Genomic DNA, 16,999 nt, shown 5'->3' on the forward strand with positions numbered 1-16,999 from the left:
AGTTTCTTTTCTTCACTGATAGTAGGATTTCCATTCTTTTGTTGACGTCGTCGCAAACGATTCTTTACTGCTTTCATAGTTTTTATCATCGTCGTCATCGTCGTCGTTGGTGTTGGGGAAAAATTCTTTTTTCTGGGTTTTTCTTTTGTCTGATTGCTTGGTTCTGGGTTTGAGAGTTGTCGATCGAGTCTTCGAAGAGGAGGGTTTTGATCTCTTCGAGTACTCAGTTGTCGGGTTGTCGTCGGAGACGAAGGAGGAAGAAGTTGAGAAGGGCTTAGCTGCTTCGCTCTTAAGCGAGCGGAGAATCTGTTTGGCATAAGTGTTGGACACTAAGCTAGGATCAAGATTCAGTTCTTTCAAAATTTGTGGATAAAAAACACCCTCAAGTTTTTTTGTGTTTTGCTGTGTATCGTACAAAAAAGATTCAATTTTAACGAGTGTTGGTTTTCCTTGAATTAAAACATATCCGTCAACGTCTAAAGTCAAGGATTCAACTTTGAACAACTGCTTTAGCACGATGTTTGCCCTTTCCAATTTATTAGCTTCCAATAGCTCTTGAATGGATTCCATAACCTTTCGAAACACTTCAGCGGTTTTTCCATTACTTTTTTCATCGTTTTTTTCTGTTCTCTTTGAACTTGTCTGCTGCAGTGAATTGTTTGATTCAAAATTTTTTTCTGCTTCATCATCACCGTCATCACTGAAATTAGTAAGTGCAGATAAATTTCTTTTTCGGTGCAGATTTGGTACTACATTATTAGGGGTTAAAGGAATAGGAGATGTTGGGTTTAATGGTGGTGGAGAGTCACGGCTGATATTTCGTTCTCGAAATCGTTGTATGTAATTGAGTTGAGATGATTTGTCGTTAATTAATGGATTATGAAGGATTTGAGATTGTGGTGCAGTTTTTTCATCTGGAGCATATGTTTTTCGAGGAATGAGGATGAATTCTTCAGCATACATGCCTGAGATTCTAGTTTTTCAAGTAAATGTAACACGATTCTCCGATTGATTTAACCAGTGAAATATTGTTTGCCAAAACTTTTCGTTTTTCTCGGATACTAAACTTAGGGTCAACAATTTTTCCAAATGGTATTTTCTTACTCTCGATGAAACTCTTGTTAGCTGGAACATGTCCCAGAAAAACATTTACAAAACAATCGCAAAGAAATCTAATAAAATTTGAATCAGCTTCTGTCAAAATTGATCTACAATGGCGACTATTGAGCATTTGCTTCAATATACATAATTCTTTCTCTTTCATTTTCAAGAGATGTGATAACTGCTTTCGAGGATGGTAAATAGAAAATGGTTGGTGATGGTGGAACTATGTTTGACGAATAACGAAGACATTCTGAAGTTTTGGGATCCAAGTCTATCAACAGATGACCAAAATCTTCTTTCGTTGCCAACTGATACGCATGACGGAGGAATTTTGCATTATTCAACTGTCTGCCTAAATAATCAATTTGTTGAATGTCTCGAGGTGATTTGAACAAAATTAAGTGAGTTGTATTCAAATCTATTGTACGTGATTGCTTACTTTGCTGAAATAAATTGTGCTTGACATAAATAACATGAACATTTTTATGTCGGCCTGCTGTAGCTAATTTAACAAAATCTTTTTCATTAAAAATTTCTTCACAGGTATCATCAAAGACAATCATACAATCCCGTAAGTTATTAACAATTTCAAAGCTGGATAATTTTATAAATTCAATATCAAATTTGTTGTGAGAAACAAAGGAACGGTATTTGGGTTGATCGTGAAGATAAAAATAAAATATCTTGTTATACGATGGATAGAATGTACCTTTGAGAAGCATTTGAAAAATTAAATCAGTTTTGCCAGATCCTGAGGGACCTGAAACGGACATAAACAGACGATCTTTTGTTGAAATGATCTTATTCATTATTATAACTTGGGATTGGGTAACATGTAACCAACTGTACTGGATAGTATTGAAAGCCAAATGGCAGTCTCATCACAACTAAGGTTGTAAAAAGATAATTTTGAAATAGATAAAGAGAGCAAAATGAAAATGAAACAGACTTGCGTGAAAAAGACAACTTCTGCAGACGGAAGAGAAACAGAATTACAAAATTTCCAAGATCTGTTTTCGTGAGATAAAGACTTTTCGGCAACACCAATGTCAACAAAGTCGCAATCATTGTTCTCGACAGTGGTGGTTTCTTCAATTTCCATGTTTACCCGAAGACTTTTTTTGCTTATTTCTATCAAGGTTGATAGTTACAACTGCATACCAATCGCCTTTTTTTCTCTCTGATCTATTGCCGTTTGGTTTGTATTTTATTATATATCTTGCTATGTTTTTGTCTGTCAGAAGTATCCGAACAATTTTTTCTACGTTTCCGGTACTGATTTCGTCTAATAACTCTTTTGGTAAATTCTCACCTGTTAAACTCACATTTTGTGTGTTTTCTTTTGGCAAAAATATTTTTTTGAAATTTTGAATTTTCAAACACGACATGTTAGCAACTAGTAATCACACAAGATCAAAAGAAAATGAAGACAATCAATAAATATATTTATTATGATTCACAAAATTTGGCATATATATATATGTGATTCGTCATTTCGGTTCAACAGGCAAATCAACTCCTCGTTCAATGAAGAAAAACTCATATTTTGTGAATTTGTCATGGTTACAATTAGATTTGAACTTTACAACAAAATGAGCAGCAACTCTGATAGTGGCTTGAACTAAATGTATTTCCTCAACGTTATCAGTTTTGACTAATTCTTTCAGTTCAGCTGGAAGCTGATGGTCATGTAAATGAATTTGTCTTCTCTCTCCCAGCTGAGGTTGCAGCCCTTCCAGGTTGAGATTGAACAACGGAATTGACTGGCGAAATTCCTGGAGTCTGGACATTGTACAGGTGAAAGTAGTCAAGAACTGTAAAAAACTTCCGTAAATTATCGATTTCGATATCGTTCAGTGTAATTTGTTCGAGTTTTTGCAGGAGAGGTTTTCCTCGACAATCTAATATGCCTGTCCGCGTAAGAGTAACTTTAATTCTTGGTGTTAAATTGTTTTCAGGACTCTGATTAGTCATTGAAGCGTAAACCACCAAATTTGGAGATAAGGTTGTTTGCATCATTGGACAGTTCATTTTGTAACCAATCGAAAAAAACTTTGGATTTTCTACGGGTACAATGCTTTAATAATTGATGTGAGGGAAGTAAATGAGAATGTCGTTTGCAAATATGTTTTTCTTGACCCAATAACTGTTCAATCTTTGGGCAGCCAAAATCTTCCAAATTTGTCACGGGTAATTTCAAGTATTCAGCTAATAAAACAGATTTTTGTGTACCTTTAGCAAAAAAATGGGAATTTGGGTTCCTCAAACGAATGCTGTCAAAAATTTGATCCAAGTATGAGTAAGGGTATTCACCTTCGTCCCAACGAAGCCCGTGTAGAAATTTAGATACCCAATTGTACGCTTTTTTTCTTCTTTTGATAAATTGTTGAATTGAACTGGTGGCAGAAAATGAATTGTATCAATTGTATTAGCAGAGCAAACGGAAAGTTCCTTTATGATCAAAGGTTTCTTGCCACATTTAAATCCTTCAATATCTAAAATAATGAGATGGTTGAAAAACAATTTTTTAGTTTTCTTTCTTTGGGTTAACATGACTTTCACTCAACATTCCAACAAACGAAATAACTTTGGTTTGAATGCTTTAAGAAATAAGCAAAACGCAATACCTGTCACGTGACCCAGGTAACAGTTTTTTATTGGACAAGGCAAAACATATGTGTACCCAGGACCGGTATGATTTTTTTCTTGCAAATATCCCGCTGCGTCATGCAATATAGCATGTATTCTAAGAAACTTGAAATGTTTCAAGTGTTTGTCGAGCGACGAATTGTCTATTCCAATTAAACCACCATATGGTCTGTTTTTCAAAACAAAATCCAAATTAATATCAGCATCCAAATACAAACAAGTGGCTAAAAAATACTGAAATCTGACTGATTTGTCTGGATATTGTGATTTTAAGTCTATAAAAATTTCATGAATGAGTTTTAAATCGAAAGTTGAAATCATGTTTACTGAACTCAATATAATAAAAAGGGAATAATGAAAAGTATGTATCAATTAAAACTTAACTTTCTCTTCAACAATAAATTTCACAAATAGCACATCAGTATCTACATCAAGTTTTCCATATCCACTTGTCAAAATATCCATTATTTTGCAAAAAGCGGCAGAATGGGGTCCATTAATTAAACTTTCAAATCTTTTCAAAGTTTCTGTATTCATCTCATCTGTTTGAACATGTCTGCTTTCTGTATGTTTCTTTGAAACTGAAGTCGAAACTCTTACGGATTTGTTTGACGTCGACGATGCAGCAGGCGTAACTGTATTATCAATTCGTTTCTGTCCCCCAACGGTCGGAGATTTCTTGCAAACGTTTTGATTTGGTGAAGTTTGTTTCTTAGATGATGTTGCAGAAAGCAATAAATTGGGTAAACGTTTTTTGATTGCAGTGAAATCTAACAAATCGAGATTGGCTGCAACAGGTTGTGCTGAATAAGTGAGAGCTAGTTTAAGCTTGTCAAATAACTCACCGTTTCCTTTGACATCTTTAGCAGGAGAAACTAAGTATTTGAAGCAAGTGAAAATACAAGGAACACTGAAACATTTTTGGGAAGGAAAAAATTGGTTTAATTGTTCCTCTGAATCTACTTGAATCAATATATGGTAATGAATTTTTTTTTCATTCTCGACTGAAAAAGGGCAATATTCAGATTTGAAGTGGCTTCCAAAAACATAATTTTTAAAAGTAGATAAATTAGGAATTTTTTCAGTGATAACAAATTTGAAATTTGGTTGAAATTTTTTGAAATAATCAGGTAACACAACTTCGAACATAGCTTCTGCCATTTTGTAAAGGAAAATTAATTCGGGTCGTGCTTGAAATCCTTTGTGTTTGAGGAAAGTTGAGATTTCCTGGCTCGTTTACAGTTAGATTGTGGTTTGTCTTTGTTTTCAACAGTATCAGAAATTTCACTTGTTTGCGCTCGGATTGACTTTCCCGACTTTAGTAATTTTGAAAATTCTTCGCTGCTTAAGGAAAGTCTTTGTACACATTCAAATTCAGCGCCTTCAGCTGCTTTTTTGAAAACTTTCAGGAATACATAAGTTCCAGTTTGGTCATATGTTTTCAATGTAGCACGCACTAGTCTTTTACTGTTTTCCGAAATATCGAAATAGCAATCGCCAAAATCTTTATCTGCATCTGCTGTGGTGCTTGTTTTGGTTTTATTCATTGTAACGAGTAAATTTTCAAAGTAACTTGATTCAAAACTGAATAGAAAGAAATGAATGGTTCCGATTGATTGTATATGTCTGCAAAAGAAAGCGGCGTTGTATCTATTTTAATTTATATACACATGTAATTTATATCGCAAAGATATTGGATTGCAATTTAGTTCACATGGATAAGTATTTTGTGCATGTACAACTGATAAGAATTTTAATGGGTGTTAAAGGTCACAATGTTTAAACGTTATTTTTGATACAAGCTATTTGTTTGAATGCAATTTAGATAAACATAGAATACCACCCAAGGTAACATAAGTATTTTACACGCCCTCCCTTATTAAACCGATTAAAAACTACATAGGAGGTCTTGAAATTTCTAATTTTAGAAGAACCAATCCCTATTTTAATCTCTTGAGGCGTTTTCACAATTCATTTCAGTTTCATTTCTCTCCGCGTTACGTTTGTCATTTTCTTCCAACTTTTCTTCAAAAATGCCTTGTTATATTATTGCCGGATATTCCAATTACGAAAGAACCATTTTTTATGAAACCGTTCACGGTAATTTTGTAGCAATAATTAACGAAGAAAAAAGTTTCAATTCTGATGAGTGGACTTGTACTCATCACGTTATGATTCCCAAAAATTTTTTACATTTATTCAGTAAACTTTCCTTAAAAAATTCAAAGAAAGACGAAGAACTGAATATAAAGTATTTGAGTTACCTTACAAATTCTGGTAAATATACGGATCCTGACGAGCCTCTTGCTCTTCAGGTTGATATTTCAACTTTATCAAAACCAGTAAAAAAAATTTTGTATAAATACGATTGTGATGTTACTCCGATGTGTGAAAACCAATTAGAATACTTTGAAGAAATTGAATTTTTTGATCGTTTATGGGGAATGGAACAAATTGAGTCACCATCAGTAGTTACCCCGAAAGCTGATCCTTCCCCTGTAGTTTCACCATGGCTTGACGAACCGGGTTGCTCAACTCCAAAGCGTACCCCTGTGGCTACTGTGAGCAACCACATGGAAAACTTAACCCCTTCTCTCTGTCTAGCGCCAAAGAAAAAAAGGAAGTTAACAACACTAGAGAAAGCGCAGGAGTATTTGGACCTTATATAACTTTGAAACTGAGGTTGAGTTTTTTTGATTTTTGTTTGTATTTATTGTGTATAATAATTTAACTTTAAAATTGAGTTTGAGTTTGTATCTTGTATTTGTTCATTAATTATCACACGATTGGGTTCTGATTAAAAATTTATTTCAAAAGCCTTTAAAAATTGAAGTTACAAAAATCATTTATTTTTATTAAATTGACTATTTTTTTTTCAATAAAAAACAAAAAAAAAATCCGTAAAATTTTCATTTTTTCCACAAATAGGATTTAACATATTAACATTGAAGTTCTTATTTACATTAGTGATCTTGACAAAAAACTGAAAAGCATCCATATATATATGCTAATTTTTAGAAAACAAGATTAAAAAAATCAAATTCGTTTTTTGAAAAAAGATAATTAACGTCAAAAAAAAACTGTAAAAAAATAATTTTGGATGAAAACTTATGTTGTCATATGTTTATTCAAATAGTTATCATACAAATTAAACATAATGAAAAATAGTATAAAAGATGTTTAAAACCAACTTTTTGATAAAAATAATTATTTTTTTTAAGGTTTTTTAGTTAAAAATTTGATTTTTTAATTACAAAAAGGAAAAAAAAGCATCAATTTTTTTCTTTTTCTACAAATTGGAGTTACCATTTGATCATTGATACTGTTGTCTCCAAAAATGGTCATATTGAAAAAAATACAAGTATTCATCATCATGCAAAATATTTGAGAAAAATAATAAAAATCAAACTTTTTAATTGATGACTCATCGTTTTTTCATTTTTCCGAAAAAATGCGATTTTCAACCAGAAGACGCAATTTTTTATTATGAGCAAGTGGTGTTATTATGAAATTGCATTGAGGGGCACGACTAATGAGATTGTGGGAGTAGATGTTTTTTCATTAGTCTTCGAGAAAAACGCTAATCCCCTTAATCCCCCCTAAAACAACGAACTCATTTCTCTTTACAGAAAAGTATTTTTTCGGACTTTTTTTTCAACTCGAAAGACAACTGAGACAAATTCATGGTGATATGGACCGTGCGACCGCTCCGTGATTGACATCATTGATAACAATGCGCCTGGAAAGTTAAAAAACTGTCATTTTTTAGATTTTGCTTTACTTATTCATCATTTCAACTGTTTTTGATACTAATTTTGACGTTTTTATAAGATATTCTGTCCCCATGACAACTGGGATATTTAGGATCTATCATGTGTTGTGACATGCTCAACTTTTATTTGCAATTTCGAAAATTTCATCAATTTATAATTTGAATTGATAAAATATAAAATTAAAACTTTTCTATCTTGGCTCTAAAATCATTTTGGATTAAAATTTAGCCCAAACTTGGTTGGCTTAGATTAATTTCTATCGTTTATAATAATTATTAACGTTTCAAACAACAATTTATCTGTTTCGTCCAATCGAATTTGAGTTTGCCAGTTATGGCGGGAAATTCAAATCTAATTCAAATTTTGGCGGGAACTTTAATTCAAATTCAAAATTACGCGCGCAAAACACAAACCGTTTTCTCTACAATTGGTAGACGAACAGTTATGCTTCTCATTTACTGTTGTTTCTGAGTGTAATTTGAGATCACTTGATTCTTTTTCTTTCTTAAAATCAATAGCTTAACTTATTTCAAAAAATGTTCAAATGCAATTTTTGTCCACTGAAATATGCAAATAAGAGCAATAGAAGTCGCCATGAGCGTGACAAACATTTTGTTGAAAAAGGACTTATTGTTTATCGATGCAATGAGTGTTCATTCACGGCTCAAATGCTTTCAAATTTACAAAAACATATTCTTCACACTCATGGTCAACTTGGAGGTGTTTGTGATTATTGTCATTTGGGATTTCATTCGCCCAAAAACTTATCAGCTCATTTACTAGCAACCCATGGTCTTCCTGTTATGAGAGCTGCCTCTGCTGATTTAGCCACTACAAGTGCCGCTGCTAATGCTGCTCTCGGTGATGTGCATGCTGTCGATGAAGACGAAATCAACGGCACCAATCTTCAAAAAAGTGAGTCTGCTTTTTTCGGTGTTCTTGAAACGTATGTGATCGGCGGAAACCAACCCATGGATGAAACTCAGCCGATTGACCTTTTGCAGTTTATGCAAGAGAAAAAAGATGAAATTCAAAGTCTCATAATCGATCGAGTTGCAGAAGGACCTAGAAAAGTTCAGTTCAGCGCTAATTTAGGTTTGGTAAAACCTAAAGTAATAAATGACTCTAGTAAAACTGAGCACGACGAGCGGATTGACATTTATGCAAACTCTGATATGAAACCTGTGATGAGCTTAGGATTAGAAGATGATGAGTTTTTTGAAATGGTCGAAAAAATGCAAGCAGTTTTGGAGACTTTTGCATCTTATGGAAGCGGTTGGGTTTTGCAACATGTAATTCAAGTTTTTGTTAAACTTGCAAAGTTTTCACCAATCCGTGGGTCATCTTATATTGACTTGCCTTTTCGAATTCGAATGTCCCAGAATTTGATAAACATTAGAAATCACGAAGATAATAATTGCTTCGAACTTTGCTTTACCGCTGCTTATAGTCTGAAGCATGGTGTTGACCTACTTCTAACTGATCAACAAAAAGCGAACCCAGCAGCTGCGCGGACACAACCTGATACATACACTGCAGAAAGTGCACACAAAGCCCAAGGTAATTTTGATTCACCCATGAGTTTCGCTTCAATTGGAAAATTTGAACAACTTAACGACGTGCGGGTAAATGTGTTCCAGTACCACAAGGGAGATTTGTTGCCTATGTATATATCAAAACGACCAAACCAAGATAACAGCACCCAAACTGAAATATTTGACATGGACCTGCTTCTCTTGTATGAGCCTGCAAAGCATCACTATGTACTTATAATCGATTTGTTAAAGTTCATCTGCGAAATCAAAGGGTGTAAGTATCGCCCAATTGCACGTTTATGTAGAAACTGCTTTCACATTAGTTGGAGTGATGAAACTCATGAGCAACACATCCAGTGTTGTAAGGATCATGAACCTGCTCTAGTAGTCATGCCTTCAGCAGAAAAAGGTACCAACAGATACGAGTTCAAAAACCTCCAGGCCTTGTGGTTTGTACCACTTGTGATTTATTTTGATTTTGAATCATTTCTGAAACCTGTAGATTCTTGTCCTGATAATCCATCGCGATCATCTACCCGAGTTGTACAAAAACACGAAGCTTGTGGGTATTCATTGGCTGTAATTGAGCACGGAAATTCACAGCCCTACTTCTTTGACTATGACAGCTCTGATCAATGCATGAAAAAGTTTCTCAATCAGTTGCATCAATTAGCGAGAGAGATATATGATCAAAAGCGACGGTTTCCTCAATTTCTAGAAAGCCAAGAATCGTTGAACAAAGAAAACACATCAACATGTTGGATTTGCTGTATACATTTTACCAATGAGCACGAAAAATGTCTTGACCATTGCCATTTTTCTGGAAAATTTTTGGGATGGGCACATGAAAAATGCAACCTCGCAAGACGAACTGTAAATTTCACCCCAGTCATTGGACATAACATCCAGAACTATGACCTTCACCACATTTGTCTCGCATTGCATGAATGCGAGCCAACAAGTACAATGAGTGTTATACCTAGCACCGACGAAAAATATATATCGTTAAGCATTGGAGTCCTAATTAAAACTATAAAAAGGAAAAACGGATCCGAGCAAAAAGTTTTTGAATACCTCAGATTTATTGACTCATGCAAGTTTTTGAATTCTTCCTTGCAAAAATTGGTTGATAATCTACCAGCGGAAAAAATGTCAGTTTTGAACAAGTATTTTGCAAACGAGACGGAGGAGCAACGGTGTCTGATACGACAAAAAGGTTTCTACCCTTATTCGTACATGACCAAAAGAGAAAAATTTGCAGAAAAAGAATTGCCTCCTTTGCAAAATTGGTCCGATGTTTTGAATGGAGGAAAAGTTGCAGTTTCACAAGCGGATCTGGAGCATGCAAGGAAAGTTTTTAGAATGTTCAAATGTCAAAACTTGGAGGATTATCACAACTTGTATCTCAAGTGTGATACACTCCTTCTTGCTTGCGTCTTTGAAGAATTTCGACAAATTAGTCACCAAACTTATGGTCTGGACTGCGCGCACCATTTTAGTGCTTCAAACTTAGCTGGAGACGCCTTCAAACGTATCTGCAAAGACTCGAATGTTCAGCTTTTATCAGACCGCAGGCATCTCGAAATGGTCGAGAATATGATGCGAGGTGGTACTGCATCCGTGTTCCATAGTCGCTTTTTCAAAGCCAACAACAAAGAATGCCCCGACTTCAACCCAGATCAACCTAGCACCTACGGGTTTATGATCGATGCAAATAACCTCTATGGCGGCGTCATGCAAACGGAGAAATTACCGGTGCGTAACTTTGAGTTATTAGAGCATATAGAAGACGAGGTGATTGTGAACCAAATCCTCAACATGACTGAAGACTCTTTGATTGGATTTATATTGGAAGTTGATCTCGAGTACCCAGAAGAACTGCATGAGGATCATCAAGATTACCCTTTAGCTCCTACTAAAGAAAGTGTACCCCAGGATTGGTTGAGTCCCTACCAAACGAATTTACTCGAGCAGATGAAAAATCAAGACATTGCAAGACGTTCAATTGGAAAGACCAAAAAGTTACTGCAGACGCTGCATGACAAGTCAAACTATACAATTCATTACAAACTATTGCAATTGTTTGTTAGGTTGGGACTTAAAGTTAAAAAAGTGCACCGTGTGCTGAAGTTTGAACAAGAAGCATGGTTAGAACCATACATCACATTGAACACGACTAAACGACAACAAGCTAGAAATAAATTTGAGGAGGATTTGTACAAACTACTGAACAATTGTGCTTATGGGAAAACATGCGAGTCGAAGCGCAAACGGATGCTTGTTCGAATAGTTAGAGATTATCATGCCGCTTTGCGAGAAATTAGTGCATTCGAATTTAAATCCTACAAAATTTTTGGAGAAAACTTGGCAGCGTTCACTTCGAACCCAACAAAAATCTATTGGGATGTCCCAACAATTGTGGGAGCTAGTGTTCTTGAGTTAGCAAAGTTTCACATGTATAAATTTCATTACGATATAATGAAACCAAATTTTGAATGTCAACTACTGTATTCTGATACAGACAGTCTCCTGTACCAAGTCAAAAGTGAAGATTTATACCGAGAAATTTCCGAAAAAAGGAATATTTTGAATGAACTTGACTTGTCAAATTACCCGACGAACCACCCTCTCTACGACCCAAAAAACAAAATGGTTGTTTTAAAATTCAAGGATGAGTTTCCAGGAGACATTATAACCGAGTTTATATCCCTCAAACCCAAGCTTTATTCCATTTTGTCCAGAGGTAATTAATTAATTTCTATTTGCCTTATTTGTGAGCACGAATTTCAAAAAATTTTGATTTTTTGTGGAATTTTTTTTGGAAAGCAATTTCTATTTGTGGGCGAAAAAATTTTTTTTTTGTGGGCGAAATTTTTTTTTTTTTGAGGGCGAAAAAAATTTTTTTTGTGGGCGATTTTTTTTTGTGGGCGAAATTTTTTTTTTTTTTTTTGTGGGCGATTTTTTTTTTGCGGACGATTTTTTTTTTTGTGGACAATTTTTTTTTTTTTTGGAAAAAAAAATTTTTTTTTTGTTCGAAAAATTTTTCGGGCGAAAAAGTGTTTTTTTTTTTTTTTGCAAAAAAATTTTTTAATTTTTTTGGGGATTTTTTTTTTTTGTGTTGGTCGATTTTTTTAATGATGACTAATTTTTAAGGTCACACCTGGCCTTCATGTCATTTTTTTTTGTTGCACCTGACCTTCAAGTTAACATGATGTAGCTCCTAAAAAACACAAAACCACAGATTGCATTTGGTTCTTTTTTTACCACCACACATTAGTGATCATCAAAAAATTGATTAGAAATCATATAATTATATTTATAGATTGCAGAAAATTATCGGCGAAGGGTGTATCGAAAGCTGCTCAGAAGATGTTGAGCCATCAGCGATATCGAGACACCTTGACCTCTGGCTCGTTATTCAAAACTGAAAACAGTCGAATCGCATCCGAGTCACACAATCTGCAAACAGTGACTTCGACGAAAACATCGTTATCAGCTTTTGATGACAAACGCTACATCCTCGATGATGGTCAGCAGACTCTTCCCTACGGTCACAAAAACATCTTGGGTCAAACTGTGATTGGCATTGATGATAGTGATGACAACACAGCCGCTGTTAATTCTGACCCAACCGATGATGACGATTTGGAAAAATGGATGCCATTTTTTGAAGATCGTCAACAGCCAGTGTCGTGGGATTGTGACGATTTCCTAGATGGGGTGTCTGAAGAATTCGCTAACACTCAAAACATTAATTGGGACCATCCGGAAATTGATGATGAATACTCTGAGGATAGTTTTGCTGTTGAGAACACACAACCACATCGCTCGCTTCGACAACTGATGGACCAGGTCAATAGCAGTTGGCAAACTCCAGACCCCGGTCTGATTCGGGCAGCAGAAACCAACGACAGTGATATTGATAGCGGGGATATCGCGGATCTGGAGGCCAATACTTCCGATGAGGACGAGTCGTCATTCTTCAACGATTCGTTTTTCGATTATGAAGCAGTTGAAGTAGAAGAACCACGGTCAAAAAATCGACGAATAGATTAAAACACAAAAAACACCACATTAACTTTTGTATAGTAAATAAAATTCAGTTATTTAATATGAGAATTGTCTGTACATAAAATTTGACCTACCGTTTATTCCGCGTTTAGTGTGTATTTAAGTGCGAGATTTTGTTCAGCTTTGGAACTCAGTTAATCTGGGATATAAACATTTTCATTTAAGCGATAGTGTCTTAAGCATACTTTTGTATGTATTTGTATGTAATTTGAGTTTGAATCAAAGTTTTAAGAAGAATTGAGCAAACAGTCTATAGCGCAGTTAAACACTCCGGCTGGTTTCAGAACAAAGATTTGGCAAATCCTTTCCCGCTCCAAACATGTAACCACAACGTTCAGTGGGAATACTCAATAATATACCGAAGTTTTACATGAGGACTATTGGGTATAAAATTATATGTGGTGACAATTAGGATTATTACATGGTGACCATTGCTGATCATTTAATACATGGTGACCATTATGATTTATACCTAATGGTCATCCATGTATGACAACCCCCCCCGATCCTAACGCACTATATGCATACTACTAATCGTAAAAGATTCTTTTTGTTCGATTAGTCTTAAGTTCATACATTTATTTGGTTCCTGCTTCACAATTAATCCGTTCTTTTTTTCAATATTTCTCGAGTTGATTGAACTTAGTCAAATGTATTTTCTGTTGGCTATATTCCAATTTTTTGCGGAGTTATATAAATATAAAAGTAAATATTAAAAACACTGATTTTGTAGAAAAACTTTCAAATTTCAAAGAAAAAAATAGATGCCCTTTAAGCTCTTTGAATTTTTGAACGAATTATGATTGGCGTTTTTTGACTCTCCAAATACGACACTCTCCAAATACGAACGTGTAAATGGCGCAAAAGATCGCGAACGATTGCTAGTTTTGAAAGTGGAATTTAATTTTTAGATTTCCAGCAGATAAAAAGTTTACCCGTTGATCCAGTTTTCTCAAATTGGGTTACTGATATCAAAAAACGGCAATCATAGTTCGTTCAAAAATTCAAAGAGCTTAAAGGGCATCTATTTTTTTTCTTTGAACTTTGAAAGTTTTTTCTACAAAATCAGTGTTTTTTATATTTACTTGCGTTCATTACTCTTTTCCTCTTCTTCGATTGGCTATGTTCTTCGAAATTTGGACATGAATCAGAAATTAATTCGAGCCATTTTATACAGTTAACAAAATGCTCTTAAAAATTGAATTGCCCCACAAGATGGGGTTGTGTTCAGACATTTATCATATATTTCTTTTTAATTTAATTTTTTACCGACAACATATTATTTTTTACACAACAAGATATCTTGGTCTACAGTATTAAATACTTCTTTGTTTGAATAAAATAGATATAGATGGCCTGACGAAAATAGTAGTTTTTCTTAAGAACTATTAATTTCTGCTAGGGAAACGCTCAAAGATCTCTTGAGTAATTAATGTATCTCAACCTGTTTTTAGTTCAAAAAAAGTTAAAATCACGTTAAGTTAATTAATATTTTTAAAGGGTCTTCGTTGCTGTACATCGCAGCCCGAAGCGGTTTTTACGACACCTGTGAGTTTCTTCTGGATAAAGGAGCCAAACCCGGACTAGCTTGTGGATCCTCAGAGAGCACTCCTCTACATGCGGCATCCTATTATGGTCACGATTTAGTTTGCATGCTGCTTATATCCAGGGGCGCCAAAGTTGATGCCAAAAATAAGTTCGGAAACACGCCCGCTGATGAAGCAAAAACACATGAACTTAACCAAAAATTGCAATTATTAAAAAATGGCGACAAACCTTCACCAATGGCTAGATTGACAGGGAGTTTATGCCTTGAAAATGTAACTCATAATGGAAAAACTGTTGCGCGTCTTTTGAGGCTTCAGAATATAGAAATACCTAAGAACTGGCTGCCAGCATGGCATGGAACCAAATACAATTATTTGAATTCGATTCTGAAAAACGGATTGCAACCATCGGGAGCGGTTGTAGATGGCGTTAATGGAGTTAATAACTGGGCGAGCGCTGTGTTCATCTCTCCCATTTTGATATACGCAGGTAATCGGTCCGATCCTGCATCGGACTCGACAGTAAAAATTTTATTAAAAAATGTACTTGAAAGGTGGTTAGAGCTAATTCACCGTGCTGAGTATTATGGCTCTTTTTTTTTCGATTTTTTTTTGCAATTTTTTGCTTTAAAGTGATCGAACTGTCAGCCAAGGTCATAAAATGATTCCTCATGTAGTCTCTAACGACAATTATGGTAGCTAGGGAAACATTAAAAACTTCCTTCAGTGAATTCATCAGTGTGTTTCAATAAGGGTCATTGAACGAGTGTACACATTTGTTTACTCGTGTTTTTCTTAATTTCTAGAGGAAAAACTTGATCAAGCACAAATTTGATTTTTCGCGGTGTTCTTTGTAGTTCCGTTTCTTTTATAGTTCAATTCAAATTCATTTGCTGAAAGGAATTCAAACTCTTGTTTCTGTATGCCAAAGTGCAATTGACGCGAAAATACGTGAGTGATTTAAGGTTCGAAAAAGGATTTAAATATTATGATTTTTCCAGCAGAATAAAATAATTTGCTATTCAACCCAATTTTGGCGAAAGCCTTTGAGCCATAAATATTACTTGAAAGGTTGAATTGGCTTAATTCGACTTACTTTTATTGTTCCGACTTTCGATACGAAAGTAACGGAATATTTGTGCTCGGGGTGGTTTTTTTTTTACTTCAGACGAATTTCGACTTTTTAACTAGCCATTTTTGACGGAGTTTTTTTTACATCATTCGAAAGCTATTGTTTTCCTGAGCCTAAATTTGAAAAGATATTTCAAATGTGATCATTTTTCGTAAAGTTATGAGGGTTTAAAGATTGCCATTTTGGCCATATGGGACAATTAACGCGCGACATATTTCGCGCTATTAACGCGTAAGCGAGATTTAATCCGTCTTATAAATCGCTCCAAATTGGTTGAACGAAGCCTATTTGCCATAATTGATTTGTTATAAGGAACGAAATCTATCTTTTTGTACTTTATATGGCGTGTGGGGGGATGATTTTCATAAAAAATTTCAAATTTTAGAAAAGTATTTTTAATTAAATTTTTAATTTTTTATGCTTTTACTGCTGCTCCATAAACCTTAAAATGCAGTCGAAACATTCAGGGCTTCGGCCTGATACGAGCAGTCTTGTTGTTCCGACTTTCGATACGAAAGTAACGGAATATTTGTGCTCGGGGTGGGTTTTTTTTTTCTTCAGACAAATGTCGACTTTTTAAGTAGCCATTTTTGACGGAATTTTTTTTTATACCATTCGAAAGGTATTGTTGTCCTGAGCTCAAATTTGAAAACATATTTCACCTTTAATCATTTTTCGTAAAGTTACGGGGGTTTAAAGATTGCAATTTGGGACAATTAACACGCGATATTTCGCGCTATTAACGCGTAAGCGGAGAGTTAATCCGTCTTAGAAATCGTTCCAAATTGGTTAAAAGAAGCTTATTTGCCATAATTGGTTTGTTACAAGGAGCGAAACCTATCTTTTTGTACTTTATATGGCGTGTGGGGGGATGATTTTCATAAAAAAATTTCAAATTTTAGAAAAAAAAATTCATTTTTTTTATTTCATTGAATTTTTTAATGTTATTACTGCTCCATAAACCTTAAAAGGCAGTCGGAACATTCAGGGCTTCGCCCTGTTACGAGCAGTCTTGTTGGTTTTGCCATCTCTTAATGTGTAGCTGGATGAAAATAGAATTTTGTTTGTACGCGTGGATCATAGGAAACAAACACATGGCATAGTTACTAGATATCGTTATTTTGACATTTTTACATTGGCAATTAGCAAGCATTATTAATTCGGAATATGTTTTTTTTTTCAGGTTAG

The 16,999-nt window shown here is 34.6% G+C and overlaps 1 protein-coding gene across 1 annotated transcript in view; it reads left to right on the forward strand.

Moving 5' to 3' along the window:
- Positions 1-16,999, forward strand: part of LOC134853486 (alpha-latrocrustotoxin-Lt1a-like) — a 28,098-nt gene extending 11,099 nt beyond the window's left edge. The window contains exons 3-4 of the mRNA XM_063869486.1: positions 14,633-15,169; positions 16,995-16,999. Of these exons, the coding sequence (XP_063725556.1) occupies positions 14,633-15,169; positions 16,995-16,999 (542 nt within the window). The remainder of the gene's footprint in view (positions 1-14,632; positions 15,170-16,994) is intronic.

The sequence above is a fragment of the Symsagittifera roscoffensis genome, chromosome 8 (genome assembly GCF_963678635.1).
Source record: "Symsagittifera roscoffensis chromosome 8, txSymRosc1.1, whole genome shotgun sequence".
Lineage (NCBI taxonomy): Eukaryota > Metazoa > Xenacoelomorpha > Acoela > Convolutidae > Symsagittifera > Symsagittifera roscoffensis.